This window comes from Peromyscus eremicus, chromosome 11 (genome assembly GCF_949786415.1).
Source record: "Peromyscus eremicus chromosome 11, PerEre_H2_v1, whole genome shotgun sequence".
Taxonomy (NCBI): Eukaryota; Metazoa; Chordata; class Mammalia; order Rodentia; family Cricetidae; genus Peromyscus; species Peromyscus eremicus.
In genome coordinates this window covers 28,748,210-28,762,644 of record NC_081427.1, presented here as the reverse complement: position 1 = coordinate 28,762,644, position 14,435 = coordinate 28,748,210, and the positions used below count along the sequence as shown (strand labels likewise).

Below are 14,435 nucleotides of genomic sequence, written 5' to 3'. Positions count from 1 at the left end.
GGGGAAATGTGGATGACATCTATGCTGGTCTAAACTCTGGAGTAGTTGACATCAGGTGGGAGATGCCACAGCTGTAGAAAATCTGGTTTGGAATCAAGTTCTAAAAAGTGAGCCAGCCCAGCAGTGGTGGCGCATGCCTTTAATCCCAGCACTCAGGAGGCAGAGGCAGGTGGATCTCTGTGAGTTCGAGGCCAACCTGGTCTACAAAGTGAGTTCCAGGACAGCCACAGCTGTTACATAAAGAAACCCTATCTCAGAAAAAATAAAATAAAATAAAATATGAACCAAGAGGAAGGTGAGGGTGGATATGATCTAAATACATTGTATACATACATAAAATTACCAAAAAGTAAAAACAAAAACAAAAACAAAAACAAAAAACCCACCAAAACCAAACTGCCTTTCTTTTTGGGCATACAGAGAAGCAGTGAACTTGGAACAGAAATTTGCTCATGTATGTTGTGACTATATGCGGTGAGGAATTTGGGAAGCCTCTCTCTTCCTACCCAGTGCACATCTACTTGGGTATTCAGGTACCTCCGATGCCTAGCCCGGTGTCTGACACAGACTACAGCTGCAAGTGAATGAATGAATGGAAGTCCCAAGATGAATTTCATCGATGTTGTGATCTAACCTCTGCTATGCCCCCAACGTAGGCTTCAAACTGCTGTTTTTCATAACTGTGCCCAGCGTTCCTCTATCACCTCTTTCACTTACAGTATGCTCCACTCCTAAGAGACTATCTGCCAACTGCTTTTCCCTTCCTTCCAAAAAGCTGGGGTTGACAGTGAAGCTTTCCCGTGTGGTGAGGGATTGCAGGAAAATGCACACTTAGAGTGAAACACACAAGAAAGCACCAGTTCTTGAAAAAGATTCGGCTATGTTCACTCAGTATAACCAGACATGGCATTTAATTATTATCCTGTGCATTAAATCAGGCCGAGCCAGCCAAACCAACTCATATTTCTGGCATGAAATAGCTAGTTTGGCTGTTTATCCTGACCAAATCAATAGAGATTGGTGCCAAATCCTTGTTTTATTGTGTGATGTGTTGGCACAGGCATATTCCTCTTGTTCAAAAAATGAAAAGAAAAAAAAAAAGGTACTTGAGTACAAATGTAGCCATTGGGCTTCCTCCCAGCTTCTCCCTGGAGCTTCTGGAATGCTAATACAGACCAGGGATGTTTGGGAAGACTGGATTTCAACTCAGGACAAGAATGTGGCTTATGAAGCGTTAATGCCTCAGCTCACAAACACTAGTGTTTCAAATACGAAAATCTGTTGTAGATCTCTTTAGGTTAGTCTGGGAACATAGCTTAGTGGTAGGTAGAGTGCTAGGTAAACTAGCTTTGTTTACTAGCACTACAATAAACACACAAACAAATAAAATTTCAAGAAACAAAATAAAATGTGACTTTGGTGGCTCTAACTGTTATGGTATATTCTCTAGAATCTTCCAAAACTTCATTTCATCTGCACATACCCCCAAGGCCTTTGAATGTAAGAGCACGAAGGCCGTGAAGTATTTTCTCACAGGAAAGTTTCTTACATAGCAGTGTGAGCTCTGATTCCTTACTAGGATGCTCATGTTTGATACAGACAGAACAGCAATGATCCAATATGACCACATTCAGAAGATGGAGGGGAGAACCTTCCCATTTGCTGCTTCTTTAACAGCCAAGAACGTGGTGTTTAGCAGCTTATTCCCCATGGAGTAAGCTCTGTTTAGTTTAGGATTACCCGCGCGTGAGTCAGGTAACACCAGCAAAAGCCTGATGGAGGTTTGGAAATAGTGGGGCATTTCTCAGGCAGTAGCACTGATATGCAAACAAGGGTTTTGATATTAGTAGGGTTGACTGAATCAGTTGATGTACTTTGCTTGGCCACATTGTCCTGTTTTGTGAACTGTACCAAAACTGAAAACTTGAGAAGGTCCCTTAAAACTTTGTAGAATTAAATTCTCTTCAAAACATGGTCCTATTTTGCTCTTGTGGACACAGAGCAGCAACTGGCTGGAGCCGATTAATGATTATCTTATAATATCTTATATTTCTCAGGTCTCAACAGCCTCCTTGCCCGACTTGTGTCCACATTATTCTGCAATGCAGTCACTCTCTATTTAATCATCTCTCTTAGCCCTGCTCTTTCTCCTGGTGAAGAAAATATTTCTCTGTATCCATGACTATCAAAGTAGGAAAACAAAAAGTAGCCTGAAAGGGCATCTTCATATGTACACGTCACCCACTTGATGACTGCGAGCTTTTGAGATTGCTTTTTCATTCTTGAATAACGGAGCTTCACTTTGTTACCTCCCAGGGCAACATCCTACCCCAGGAACGGCTCCCAGTAAAGCCCAGGGGATCCTCCAGGGAGTCTGTGTAATTTGCAAACATTTCCTCCCTACATTCCCACTTTTAGAATGTTTTGTATTTAAAACCACAAAGGAACGTCTCATTGAATCAATCATTCATTTTAATTGATTGCAAGTATCTAGATTACTGTGTAGCTCAGGGATTACTCCTTGGAAAAGAACTCTGTAAAAACACCTTTGACTGAACTCTGCCTCAGGCCCCTTTCCTTGACCCAGTCCTGGATAAGAGATAAAACTCTTAATGATCCCATGTGATAGCACTCTCAACATGCACGTAGGTTATGAGTTCATTTTATATTGACTCCTTTCAACTTGCCGTTCTGTTGTTTTCTGTTTTTTTTGTTTTTTAACAGTCATATTATAAGGGCTGCTAATTTCCCCAATGTTTGACCAAAATTTTCTTTTGAAGCGCTGAAAGGGATTAGATCAGAGTAATTTTTTTTTTTTGCTGCAAAATTATTCAACCAAAGCTCTTGTTCCTTTAATAAAGTTGGTTATTAAGTATTTAAAACACCAGGGAATTCCTCTTCAGGGGAGAGGGCGACTGTTTCTAGGGGAAGCAATGTTTTTTCTAACTGTGTTGTAAAAGAGTTTCTGTGTCTCAAAAAAAAAAAAAAAAAAAAAAAAGCACAATTGTGAGAAAGCAGAAACATGGGTTCCACTCTAGAAGAGATAGTAGAAAGGAATCCAGACACATCAGAGTGTGTCCAGAGGAAAAGCAGGTTCTCAGCCCAGAAAGTCAGCTGCTAGAAACGACACAGAGGGATTCACTGTTTCACTCAATAAAATGTTGGAGATGGGCTCTGACCTCTAAGTCATTTCTACAAAGATTTCTTTTTTGAGAAAAAATGGTTAGTACATGAACATGTGCCCCAGGCCAACGTTTAATACAGCTTCTGTGATAAGAATTGTAGCTGCCGTAATTACCCCTAGTCTGCAACTGACCAGTCCAGTTTCATAAACAGGCCCCCTAAAGGTGACAAGACTGGTTTGTGGGCCGTTTATCCTCCGCTCTGAGCTTGGGTACATGCAACTACTTGTTTAAGGCCCCGGACAAGTGGTAGCCAGCACAGATCTGTAAGGCACTGAGGAGTAATCGGACATAGTTTCTGTGCATGTAATGGCCAGCCCTCTAAGGCATGCAGTAGTCAGAATGCTGCCCCATGACCTTTGAGTTGCTCTACGAAGTTCTTGTTACACAGAAAGCTTGCGAGAGTATAACTCTCTTTGAACACTCATAGGAAGAGGCGGGGAGAGGCAGCCCACACAGAGGTAAACTGGCCTGCTCAAGAAGGACAATGACCACAGGTAGAAAAAGAAGCCAGGGTCAGTAAGTAGTACCTGAGGTCTGGAGCTTTAGCTACAACCCCAGACACCATCCCGTTGGGGCAGTGTTTACGGAAGCTCTTTCTCCAAGTCAGAGATGTGCTGTGGGGAAAGAGAAGAGTGGGCGGGAAGGAATGTACAGTAACATTTTTTCTTTCTGCACCTTCTCACCCCATCTATATTTGTCAAGCACACAGCTAAATGACTCTTCCACCTGCACCCATGTAGGCGAAAGCTGCAATCTCACGGTCACGGTAAAGAGATCCTATCCTGTGAAGCTTCCACTGCTTGAAAATCCAAGTGTCCATGGACGGGGTAGCCCGTGGGGACACCTCCCACCCCCTCCCCATTCTCCCGCCAGCTTAAAAGGCAATGGGGGTGGGCGGGGAAACCGGAGTAGGAAATGAAATCATGCGGGTACACCAGGAAAAGACAAGTGTTGGTGGCAGCAGAGTTGGCGAGTGTGTGGTGGGCATTACCTCTTGATGAGGCTTCCAGGAAGGTTCCCGCTCATGTCCTGGTGGCTCTGAGAACAAGCATTCTTGCATCAATAGCTAATAGGCTGTCCAACCAGATGTTATCTGGGTGGGATAAGAGGGTGAGAAAACAGACCTGTTGTACGCTGTTGTCAACTACATCACTGTGGTCAGAGAAGGCGGGGTGTGTGGTGTTTAGCAGGGTACCTCGTTCATGGGGAGGCAGACCAGATTACGTGGCTGTTTAAATCCATTTCCTCTTGTGATTGGTAAAAATACGAGAGTCATAATCATTCATGCATTACTAAAGCCCTCCTTTCCATCATTTCGAAGGGATTTGTTTTATTTTATTTTTCTAGAACAGAGCATGCATCCAGCAGAAACCTAAAGCGTTGACTTTTCTAAGCATTCCTTTGCAATAAGCACACTTAAAAAACAAAAACAAACCAACAAACCAAAAAACAAAAAACCCACACAGCAAAAACTGTCCGTGACGAGTACCTGTGACGAGGCTGGAGATGATGAGAGGTAAGACCAACATCTGCAACATCCGCATCAGAAGCTCCCCAGGAAATGAGAAGTATTTGACTTCCCTGTAGCTCATTTTATATGGTCGGAGGGCAAAGCCAAGGATTGTACCTGAAGGGGGGAAAAAGATAGAGAAAGAAAAATTGAGTTTTCAAACTAAGGCAACAATCTCTAAAAATGAGCAACTATCTGGCTGGTGGTTACTCAAGTCTGACATGAGTCATTTATTTTAAGTAGCAAATATTTATAGAGTGTTGGGAGCGAGGGATGGATCTGTCTTAGCAGGCATTACGTGGAAGTCCTTTCAGTGGCACTCACAGAAAAAGCGATTCTAAGCTGAGCAAATGAAAAATGCCTTTTGTCTAACCCAAAGGCAGTGGAACCCGTTTTGACACAGACCCCGTTTGGACAAGCCTCGGTGTCGGAATGAAGACTAGAGTATAATCAGGAGACCAATCACACAGTCCCCAGCAAGGTGATATGGAAAGGAAAGGCCTCCAGAGAAAGCTGCAGAGGAACAGACGGTACAGCTGCCAGTATAACCACTCATAAAAAACAATTCAACTTTCCAATTGCAAAAAGCCCTGGCACCCCCATTGTTAATCTGTCCCACCACCTCCCTGTCTGTACACACCACATTTTCCCTCTCACTCGCTACATGGTCTTGACATTGCCTTGGCAACCCTATCGTACAGACTTGCTATTTGCTGGCAAGAGATGACTTCAAAATGAGCAAAAAAAAAAAAAAACTTTCCCAAAGATTTCCTGTTGAAAACTCAGTGAATGATGGGTACAAAGAAAAGACAGTAGCTCCCTCCTTAGCTTTCCTTCTGTCTTGAAATTTTAAAATATTCTTTTAGAATAATACATTTCTACATAAGCATGAGACCTGCTGACATTCAGAAATTAATACAGCTATCAAATACATTTACTCCCTCTCCTCTTTCTCCAACTTATTTTCTTTGCCCAGGAAAATTTAGTCATTCCAATATTGTAAACACTTTCAAATATTTGCCTTGCATTGCAACTTCACATTTTAAAAAGACCAAATAAATTATCGGGAAAATAAAATACCTAATATTGAGGTAACCAGAAGCCAGAGGTCAAGGGTAGGAATGGGGAGGGGTGAACCCAAGGTTTTCCTAGGAATGCAAGAAGTTCTTACAGAAACTGAACTTTCCCAATTTCTTATGAAATGGCTTCTCTGCCTTATGAAATGGAACACGAAGTTCACGTCAGCCACCACTTCAGCTCCAATGCCAGTTCTTGGGTCTCAGTAAACCACGACTACCCATTCTCCAACTGTGACCTTGTAAGAAAAAGCACCTCGATGTATGTGACTAGAAAATCCAGCGGACCCAGGTCTCGGGTCTTCAGGAAAATACTTAACAGTTTGCTGAAATGCAAGAGTAATAGGCAAGAGAGAAAAACAGATTCTGGAAATGCAGGGAGCTGGGAGTGAAAGTGTTGACTCCATGTTTAATAAAAAGGAAATCATTGATGGCCCCTGAGCTCTTGCTACAGCTTAAATAAAAAGGAACTCATTGACTCTCCCTGAGTTCTCACTACAACTTAAATAAAAAGGAAATCATTGACACTCCCCAAGCTCTTACTCCATGCCAGACATCGTAGTCAGGACTTTCACCCTGTTAGCAACAACCCCAGCATGCAGATGCTGTTTCAGCAACTTATAGGTGGAGAAACCTGATCATGATGAATGTAGAATTTGTCCAAAGTCAAATACACTCTGGTGGCAGAGCTGGGATTTAGGACCAAGCCATTTCTACTCAGACCTCATGTTTTCCCACCACCTCTGACACTTCCTGCCTCTCCTGGCAAACACTGTTAGTGGTTCATAGTGAGATTATTTCTGAAATGCTCTGGTACATAATTTCATATATGGGCAGCGTGTAGCCAACCAAGTCCCTTCGTTCTGACTGTCAGATCGATTCAACAGTGCACACGACGGACAGTCAGGGAGGCAATGTCTCAGGAGGTGGTGACATTCTGTGTGTCTCCTCACAGTCAACAAACTGGTCCTGCTGGACAGTACAGCCCACACTGCTCCTCTAGAAGGTGCCTCAGTTTCTCTGTGGGTTAGCATACAAGGCAATGGGTGCAGTTTGGCACTTTCACGCACATTATCATTTCCCTCTCTACCTGCTCTGCGCTCCCATCCCTGCTCTGGCCAGTTTCCTGTATCCCGAGATGTCACCACCTTCTGCTTTCTTATATGTATATTCCATTTTCCCCTCCTCTTCCTTCCCCTCCCTGAAGATCGAGCTCTTCCTCCCCTCTCCTTTTCTAGTTTCGTGACTTATAGAGCCACGGTGTAAACACACACACACACACACACACACACACACACACACACACAGAGCAATAAATATGGATGTACAATTATCTCTACGATAGGAGGCCCTTTAAAATATCTCATTTTAAAAATCCTCCTCCTCCTCCCCCTCCCCCTCCCCCTCCCCCCCTCCTCCTCCTCCCCCTCCCCCTCCCCCCCCCTCCTCCTCCTCTAGTGCCGGGGATTGAAGTGGGGCCTCACGCATGCTACGTATGCACTGTGAACTACAGCCTTCTTTGTGTGCTGCATCTAACAGCTCTTCTTTGTGGTGGGAACAGCAGAGACGAAGCAGCCTTTATTTGTAAGGTATCGTTTTAGGACCAGTGCTTGGAAGAGTGAAGGTGTGAAGGATGGAAGCAGATTGCAGATGCACAGTGAATCAGTTTGGTCCTGGATTGTATTTTGGTATGTTTACTATCCCTTCTTTGCCAAGTGAGTCATTTGTACTCTTGGGAAAGAGAGGCTTATGCTGGGGAAGGGGATATTTATTGGGACCTTATTATGTGTTAATGGCAGGGTTTGGCCCTCATCATAACTTTACTGGGCAGATATTATCACATCTACTTTAAAAATTAATAAACCGACGCTAAGTCAGATAACTTGCTCGAGCTTAAAAAGCTGGTAAGTGGCTGACATGGAAGGGTCTAAACACAAGCCAGTACTTTTCTACCACGTCCGTTAAGTGTCTCCAATACAAATGTGTCTCTGTAGCCTGGGCCTGAGGGTAGTTTTCGGGCAAATTTAGTCCCTGGGTTCTCAGCATGTGTCATGTTGCTCACAGCCTTCAGTAATGTTGGATTGCCCAGAGCTGCCACAGCGGCACCTGGCACATTATGGACCGTCTACAGATCTTCTCAACTGCTTTGCTTGCTTTTCTTCCTTCCTTCCTTCCTTCCTTCCTTCCTTCCTTCCTTCCTTCCTTCCTTCCCCCCCCCCCTCTCTCTCTCTCTCTCTCCTCTTTTTCTCTCTAGACCAATGTTGCTATGTAGCTCTGGCTGGTCTGGAATTATGTAGCCCAGGCTGGCCCCGAAGTTGTCATCCTCCTGTCTCAACCTCCCAAGTGCTAAGATCACAGGCATGTGCCACCATGTCCATCTTAACAAATCCTCCTCTTCAGGAATAGTTTAATTAGCTGAATGATTTTATTAAATAAAACAGCCTGTCTTTTATTCTCCCTCTCCAGTGTGCTCTTTCTAATCACCGGGGAAGCATCAAAGGTGGGGGCGTCAAATTCAGTCACATTAAATGAATAAAATGTTTCAGAGTTCATAGTCTCTCTCTCTCTCTCTCTCTCTCTCTCTCTCTCTCTCTCTCTCTCTCTCTCTCTCTCTTCCTTTTTTTTTTAATTTTTGCTCTTGTGTTGAAAACAGATTCTTTTCTCATACAATACATGCTGGTTACAGTTTCTCCTCTCTCTACTCCTCCCCATCTCCCTCCCCTCCAGTCTCTCATTAGACAAGAACAGGTTGCTGGAGTAGGGCAGGTGGTGGTGGCGGTGGTGGTGGCGGCGGCGGTGGTGGTGGTGGTGGTGGTGGTGGCGGCCACAGCACGCCTTTAATCCCAGCACTTGGGAGGCAGAGGAAGGCGGATCTCTGTGAGTTCCAGGACACCCAGGGCTACACAGAGAAACCTTGTCTCAAAAAACCAAAAAAGAAGGAAGGAAGGAAGGAAGGGGCTTCTAAGAGATAACAACCAATTATAACAATAAAATACAAGATAAAACAGAAACCATCACATTGAGGTTGGACAAGGGCAACCCAAAAGAAAGAAAAGAGCCAAAGAACAGGCACAGGAACCAGAGACGCACTCATTCACACACCCAGGAGTCCCGTAAAAACACTGAGCTGAAAGCTGTAATAAATACACAGAGGACCTGCTGCAGACTCTTGTAGGCCCTGTGCATGCTGCTTCAGTCTCTGTGAGGTCGGTCATACGAGCCTTGCTCAGTTGTTTCAGAGGGCTGAGCGTTCTCCTGATGTCCTCCACGCCCTCTGGCTCTTACATCGTTCAGAGCTCAGTCTTAACAAAAGCAAATCATCTCTGGGCGAACGGTGGGCGACAAGGCCTCGCAAGCATCTTGCGTCACAAATACTGTTGAGGCCAGAACTATTATTATACACATCTCAAAGAACAAGGGCCATGAGAAGGCAGGTCAAGCCCCAACACCACACAGCTGGTAAACAGTGCAGCTTCGGTGGGGTTAGAGTCAGTCAAGCTGTCTGCCTAAGGCACACAGTGACCAGCTGAAGGGCCCCGGCACCCAGACTGTCCACTACACAGCTTCATCCCCTCACTGTCCTTGGCCTCTCGAAGTCACACTGCTGACTTAAGGAGCCAAAGTTTTCACATCATATCTGACCAGCTTTTTGTTCTCTTTTAGAGCAGAACACTTTACATGTGAAACAGACTGTTTAGGTCAACTAATTCTGGCGCTTAAGTGGGAGGAAAGGGCTGTCGGTTTTACCCAAGGAAGCTTTCACCCTCATATGCTGAGTGAGTAAACAGAAGACATTTTTCTTCAGTTTTCTGCTTCAAGCCAGTGGTTCTGCTCCAAGCTATCAGCACCAAATCAAGAGGAAATACTCTCAATGGGAAAACTGCCCCCCACCCCCTGCTCTTTTGTGAGCAGTTAAGGTTTTCTGTTTTCTGATTGCTTTTACCCCAGTAATGAAAACAAACAAACAAAACAAAACCCAACAAACCGAACAACAACAACAAAAACCTCTGAAATCCAGTGTGCCCCAGATGTCTGAGAACCCTTATTGCTCTGCCCTTCCTACCAGTGAGGGGCAGCAAGGTGAGGTCTTTGGATGAGCTCTGATAAGCTGGCTTCCCTTCAGTCCAGCAGCTGAGTCCCTGAAAAGCTGATCCCCATCAGTGGATACTTTAAACCCTGCCTGATGGTCCCAGAGCCAACACAAAGCCTTTTGATGGTCACCAGAATGTCAGTGTGAAAAGACAGATCTTCATTGTTGATTGGTCTGCAAAAATCAGAATAATTCTGTAAGAGCCAAAATTTACTTAGCCAAATTTGTAGCTCGGTGACATATAAACATGGATGTCATGCTGCTCGCATTCAGTCTGTGATCTTCCAGGATTCTTAAGTATTTTAAAAAGAAGCCTAGAGTCTAGTAAGGGTCCTAATTGAGATGTTTAAGGTGGTGGAAATTCTGTGTGGCTGGATCCTAAGGATACTGGTGCATTTTTGCCTAAAGACTTGTAAAACGCCCCAGCAGGAACTCCAACAGGCATTTGGTGTTTCCCTGCAGAGGGCACACAAGCATTTCTTCAGAAGACTGATATCATCTCACTTTCTAAACCAAGACAAAGTGGGCTTGTTTTTTAAGGCTCAATATGCACAACAAATTAAGAGCATTTAGAACTTGCTAACATGTCAACTGTCAAAATCACGGAAAACTTGAAAATGACAAAAAAGAAGAATGAGAACGTGAGACACAGTTGAAGTTAGATGTGGATCAAATCACTCCAGTTAGCTTTTGGTGAGTGTCGGTGTTTGGAATAGCAACATTTTCCTAAAGATCTTTTTTACCCACAAACTCTTGGACTGAGTGGATTGGCAGACTGAAGCCTTCTAGCATTATTCCCCACAATGCAATATGCTCCGAGGCAGGAGCTGGAGAGGACAGGTGGAATGCGAAGGCACAAAGGAACTTATGCTTTGCTGTGTTCTGTTGCTTAGAAACAAGTCTCAAGCCCCGGGCAGCTACATGTCAGGGTCTCTCAAAGCTGAGAAATCTATGGGCCTCCTTGCTGCTGTGCTTCTAGTGTGGGAGCACTCACTGAGAATGCTTTATAGGTAGTGATGCTCTACTGATGGTTAGTGATTGATGCTGGGATGCTAGGCCCAGCCATGCATCACTTTTTACCTTCCTCCATGACCCTGGGCATGCCCTTAACCTCCTATGCTTTGATTACAATGTGTGTGTGTGTGTGTGTGTGTGTGTGTGTGTGTGTGTGTGTGTGTGTGTTTGTGTGTGTGTGTACGCATACATACATGCATGTCTATATCCATCTATCTGTCTATCTATATATCTATCTGTCTATCTATCTATCTATCTATCTATCTATCTATCTATCTATCTATCTATCTATCTAAATGAAGGCTTCAGCTATCAACACTCCTCTTTGCCTGGATTGCTATAGTAAGTAACCTTCCAACTGGTTTTCCTGCTTCTTCTTAGCCTCCCTAGTAACTTGATGTCCAAAGGGACCCCTTTAACATCTAAAGTAGGATGTCACTGATACCTCCCTCTGGTGGCATCAGATCCTTTTGATTGACAGCTCTGCAGAATCAGGAAATTTCCTCCTCCCCTCCCCTCCCTTGATTCTGTTTCCACCTTTGCCCCTCCTTCGCTCACGTTGGATTAATCCCATCATATGCTCTTTGTGAAGAAGTTTAGAAACAGGGAAAATTATGGGGATGTGGAAAGGGAGAAGATTCCCTTGCCCTGGAGTTTGGCTGAAGCCTCCAAGAATCAAGCTGAGAATCAAGAATTCCAGCACAATTAGCATTTACTTAAGGCCCCCCCTCCCTTTCCTAGGTTATAAACCTACCATCTTCTAGATATCTCACTAGAAATTCCGTTTACAAAGTTGTCTCCTGAACCCCTAGTGCAACTCTAGTGGTTCCTGGCTTTACTCTACCAAATTACAATCCCATCCAAGACACCCCTGGAACCACCCTGTGATCCCCCTCATCAAAGAGCAAAAAAGGAGAGGTTTTTAGCAACCCTTTGAGATATGACTTGAAAGTCACCCAAACAGAGTATACGGCTAATGCTAAAACATGCAACAAGGGGCTGGAGAGATGGCTCAGAGGTTCAGAGCACCGACTGCTCTTCCAGTGGCCCTGAGTTCAATTCCCAGCACCCACATGGTGGCTCACAACCATCTGTAATGAGATCTGGCGCCCTCTTCCGTATACATAATAAATAAATAAATCTTTTAAAAAAAAACATGCAACAAACCAGCCTGCCACCATCTCAGGCTTAAAAGCTATCTTCTAGTAAAGACAAGCTAGGTTCATTCCTCTTTATCACTAAACCTCTGTTTCTCAAGCACTGGGCTATGACCCACCTGTAATCTTAACTACACATGGTTCTGTACTGCCTGTTCCAGGAATGGCAATCCTGTTTTTACTTCAAAATGTTGTTTATAGCCATCTTGCATCCCTACGTTTGCTTCAAAAGTTGTATGAGAACCCATGACTGCCTTGTGTTGTCCACATTACAACCACGTCTCTGTTTCAGGAGGGACTAACTTGTTATGCCTATGCTCTGCTCCTGTAACCCCACCTATTTTGCCCACCAAATCCCCCATTTGGAAACCTCCTACCCCTGAGCTATAAAAGCCTTATCTTCCTCACATCCAATGCTGACCTCTCAAACCCCACCTTACAGGGAAGCAGTCCGTGTACATGAATAAAAAAGCTTGCTTCAATTAATTGCTTGATTTAATTAATCTGGCCATGATGATTTGGGTCGGTGGTCTTTCTCCTCCCATCTTTGGGATTAACACGTGTAATGGTGACTCTCCCTTAAGAAGTTCATATTCACACTTTGTGTTTACAAATCTATGTTAAAACATCTTTAATAAGTGGCAACTCTTCTTTGAGAAGCTTGCCCCATGCCACAGTGTGCTGTGTTCTTTCCTTGGCAACTTTCTTTCTATTTTAAATGAACTCCAGTTCTGCTTCAGGCTGACTTGCATGTGGACTTTTCTTTCCTGCCCACCATTCTCAAATAACTGACACAGAGACTCAATATTAATTATAAATGCTCGGCCGATAGCTCAGGCTTGTTACTAGCTAACCCATTCATATTAATCTACATTCTGCCACATGGCATTACCTCTCTTTCATCTTGCGTCTCCTGTTTCTTCTCTGTGTCTCACTGGCAACTCCCCTGACTCTGCCCTTTTTTGTCCCAGTGTCCTTAGTCTGGTTTTCCCACCTAACCTTACTTATCCTGTCCAGCTATTGACCAGTCAGCTCTTTTATTGAACCAATCAGAAGGTGCCTTGGCAAAAACACATGATGTACAAAAGGATCACTGAAGCCCTGAATCTTGGGTTTAATCTGAGTTGAGGTACTCCGAAATTAGGTGAACTCCACAGGCTCCTACTGGTGACAGTGTGGAAATGTGCCTCCATCCTCCTGCTGTTGACACTCACTGGGATCCTCTATCTCCTAATACACTGTTCCCAGGTAGTTAAGGGCTGTATTTCCATTAAGGATAATCTCCCCATGAAACCTGCAGGGTTTATCACTTTGCTCTGATGAGGAAACTGGGTGTGGAAGAATAAACTATTTGTATTGTAGTAAGCAATGCTGCAAAATGAGCTTCCAAACTGTTTCCCTGGAAGTCTTCAAATCATACAATCTCACCAGAGGGTTTTTTTTTTTTTTTTTTTAACCTGCAAATGGGACAGGGGTAGGTAGATTGGAACAGGTGGTATCTAAGATCCTTTTGAGCTTTAAGATTCTCAGCTAAATGCTCCAGAGTTTAAAAGAATCATGCAAGTCCAAATGTAAATCTTAGATATTTCATTTGAACTCAGCTTATTTCTTCTAATGAATCCTAATATCTTTCATAGTACATTCATGCAAAAAAAAAGTTTCATCAATTTCACTACTACATTTAATTTTAATTTTTAATTTTACGTGTACAGCTATTTTGCCTGCATGTATGTCTATGTACCACTTGATTGTCTGGTACTCATGGAGGGCAGAAGAGAGCATCAGATCTCCTGAAACTGGGGGTACATATAGCTATGAACTGCCTTGTGGGTGCTGGGAACCGAACCCAGGTCCTCTTGAAGAGCAGTCAGTGCTCTTAACCACTGAGCCATCTGTCTAGTTCCCTATTATAGTTTTTATGGTAAGAATGCAATAAATAATTATTTGAATGGTCAAATAAATGTTTCTATTTCAGGGTTTGCCTCTCAATTTGGAGAAGTCATAGGCCAAGTTCAGGCCAATCTGGTGAATCTGGTGGACATAAGGTTCCATTAGCTTGTTTTTACAAACAGGTCAAAGGTATCATGGTGAATTTACCTGGCCAAGAGTTCTGCTGGGCCCTTGCCCCTGATCTTTGTTTCAATTCAAACTTTCAGATTATTTCCTGCTAAGAAGCTTCTCTGTGTTGGAGGCAACCTCTCAACTCTCCCCCACATCCTTCAGAGGTTCGGGACCTGGCCTGGGTCACTCTTTGTCCTTTGGTATTTCCTGTTGCTGAGGTGCTCCACCGTTAGTGCTCAGAGGAAACAGCTCAGGATGACTGAGGGATGACCAAGGTGCAGACCCAGGTCTGGATGGGGGACCAAGAACAGTCGCAAAACCTTTCAGTTCTGAGAAAAGCCG

General features: G+C 43.9%; 1 protein-coding gene across 1 annotated transcript in view; it reads right to left on the bottom strand.

Moving 5' to 3' along the window:
- The window catches only part of Slc1a3 (solute carrier family 1 member 3), a 78,785-nt gene that overhangs the window by 52,019 nt on the left and 12,331 nt on the right, over positions 1-14,435 (bottom strand). The window contains exon 3 of the mRNA XM_059276490.1: positions 4,675-4,812. Coding sequence (XP_059132473.1) covers positions 4,675-4,812 — 138 coding nt within the window. The remainder of the gene's footprint in view (positions 1-4,674; positions 4,813-14,435) is intronic.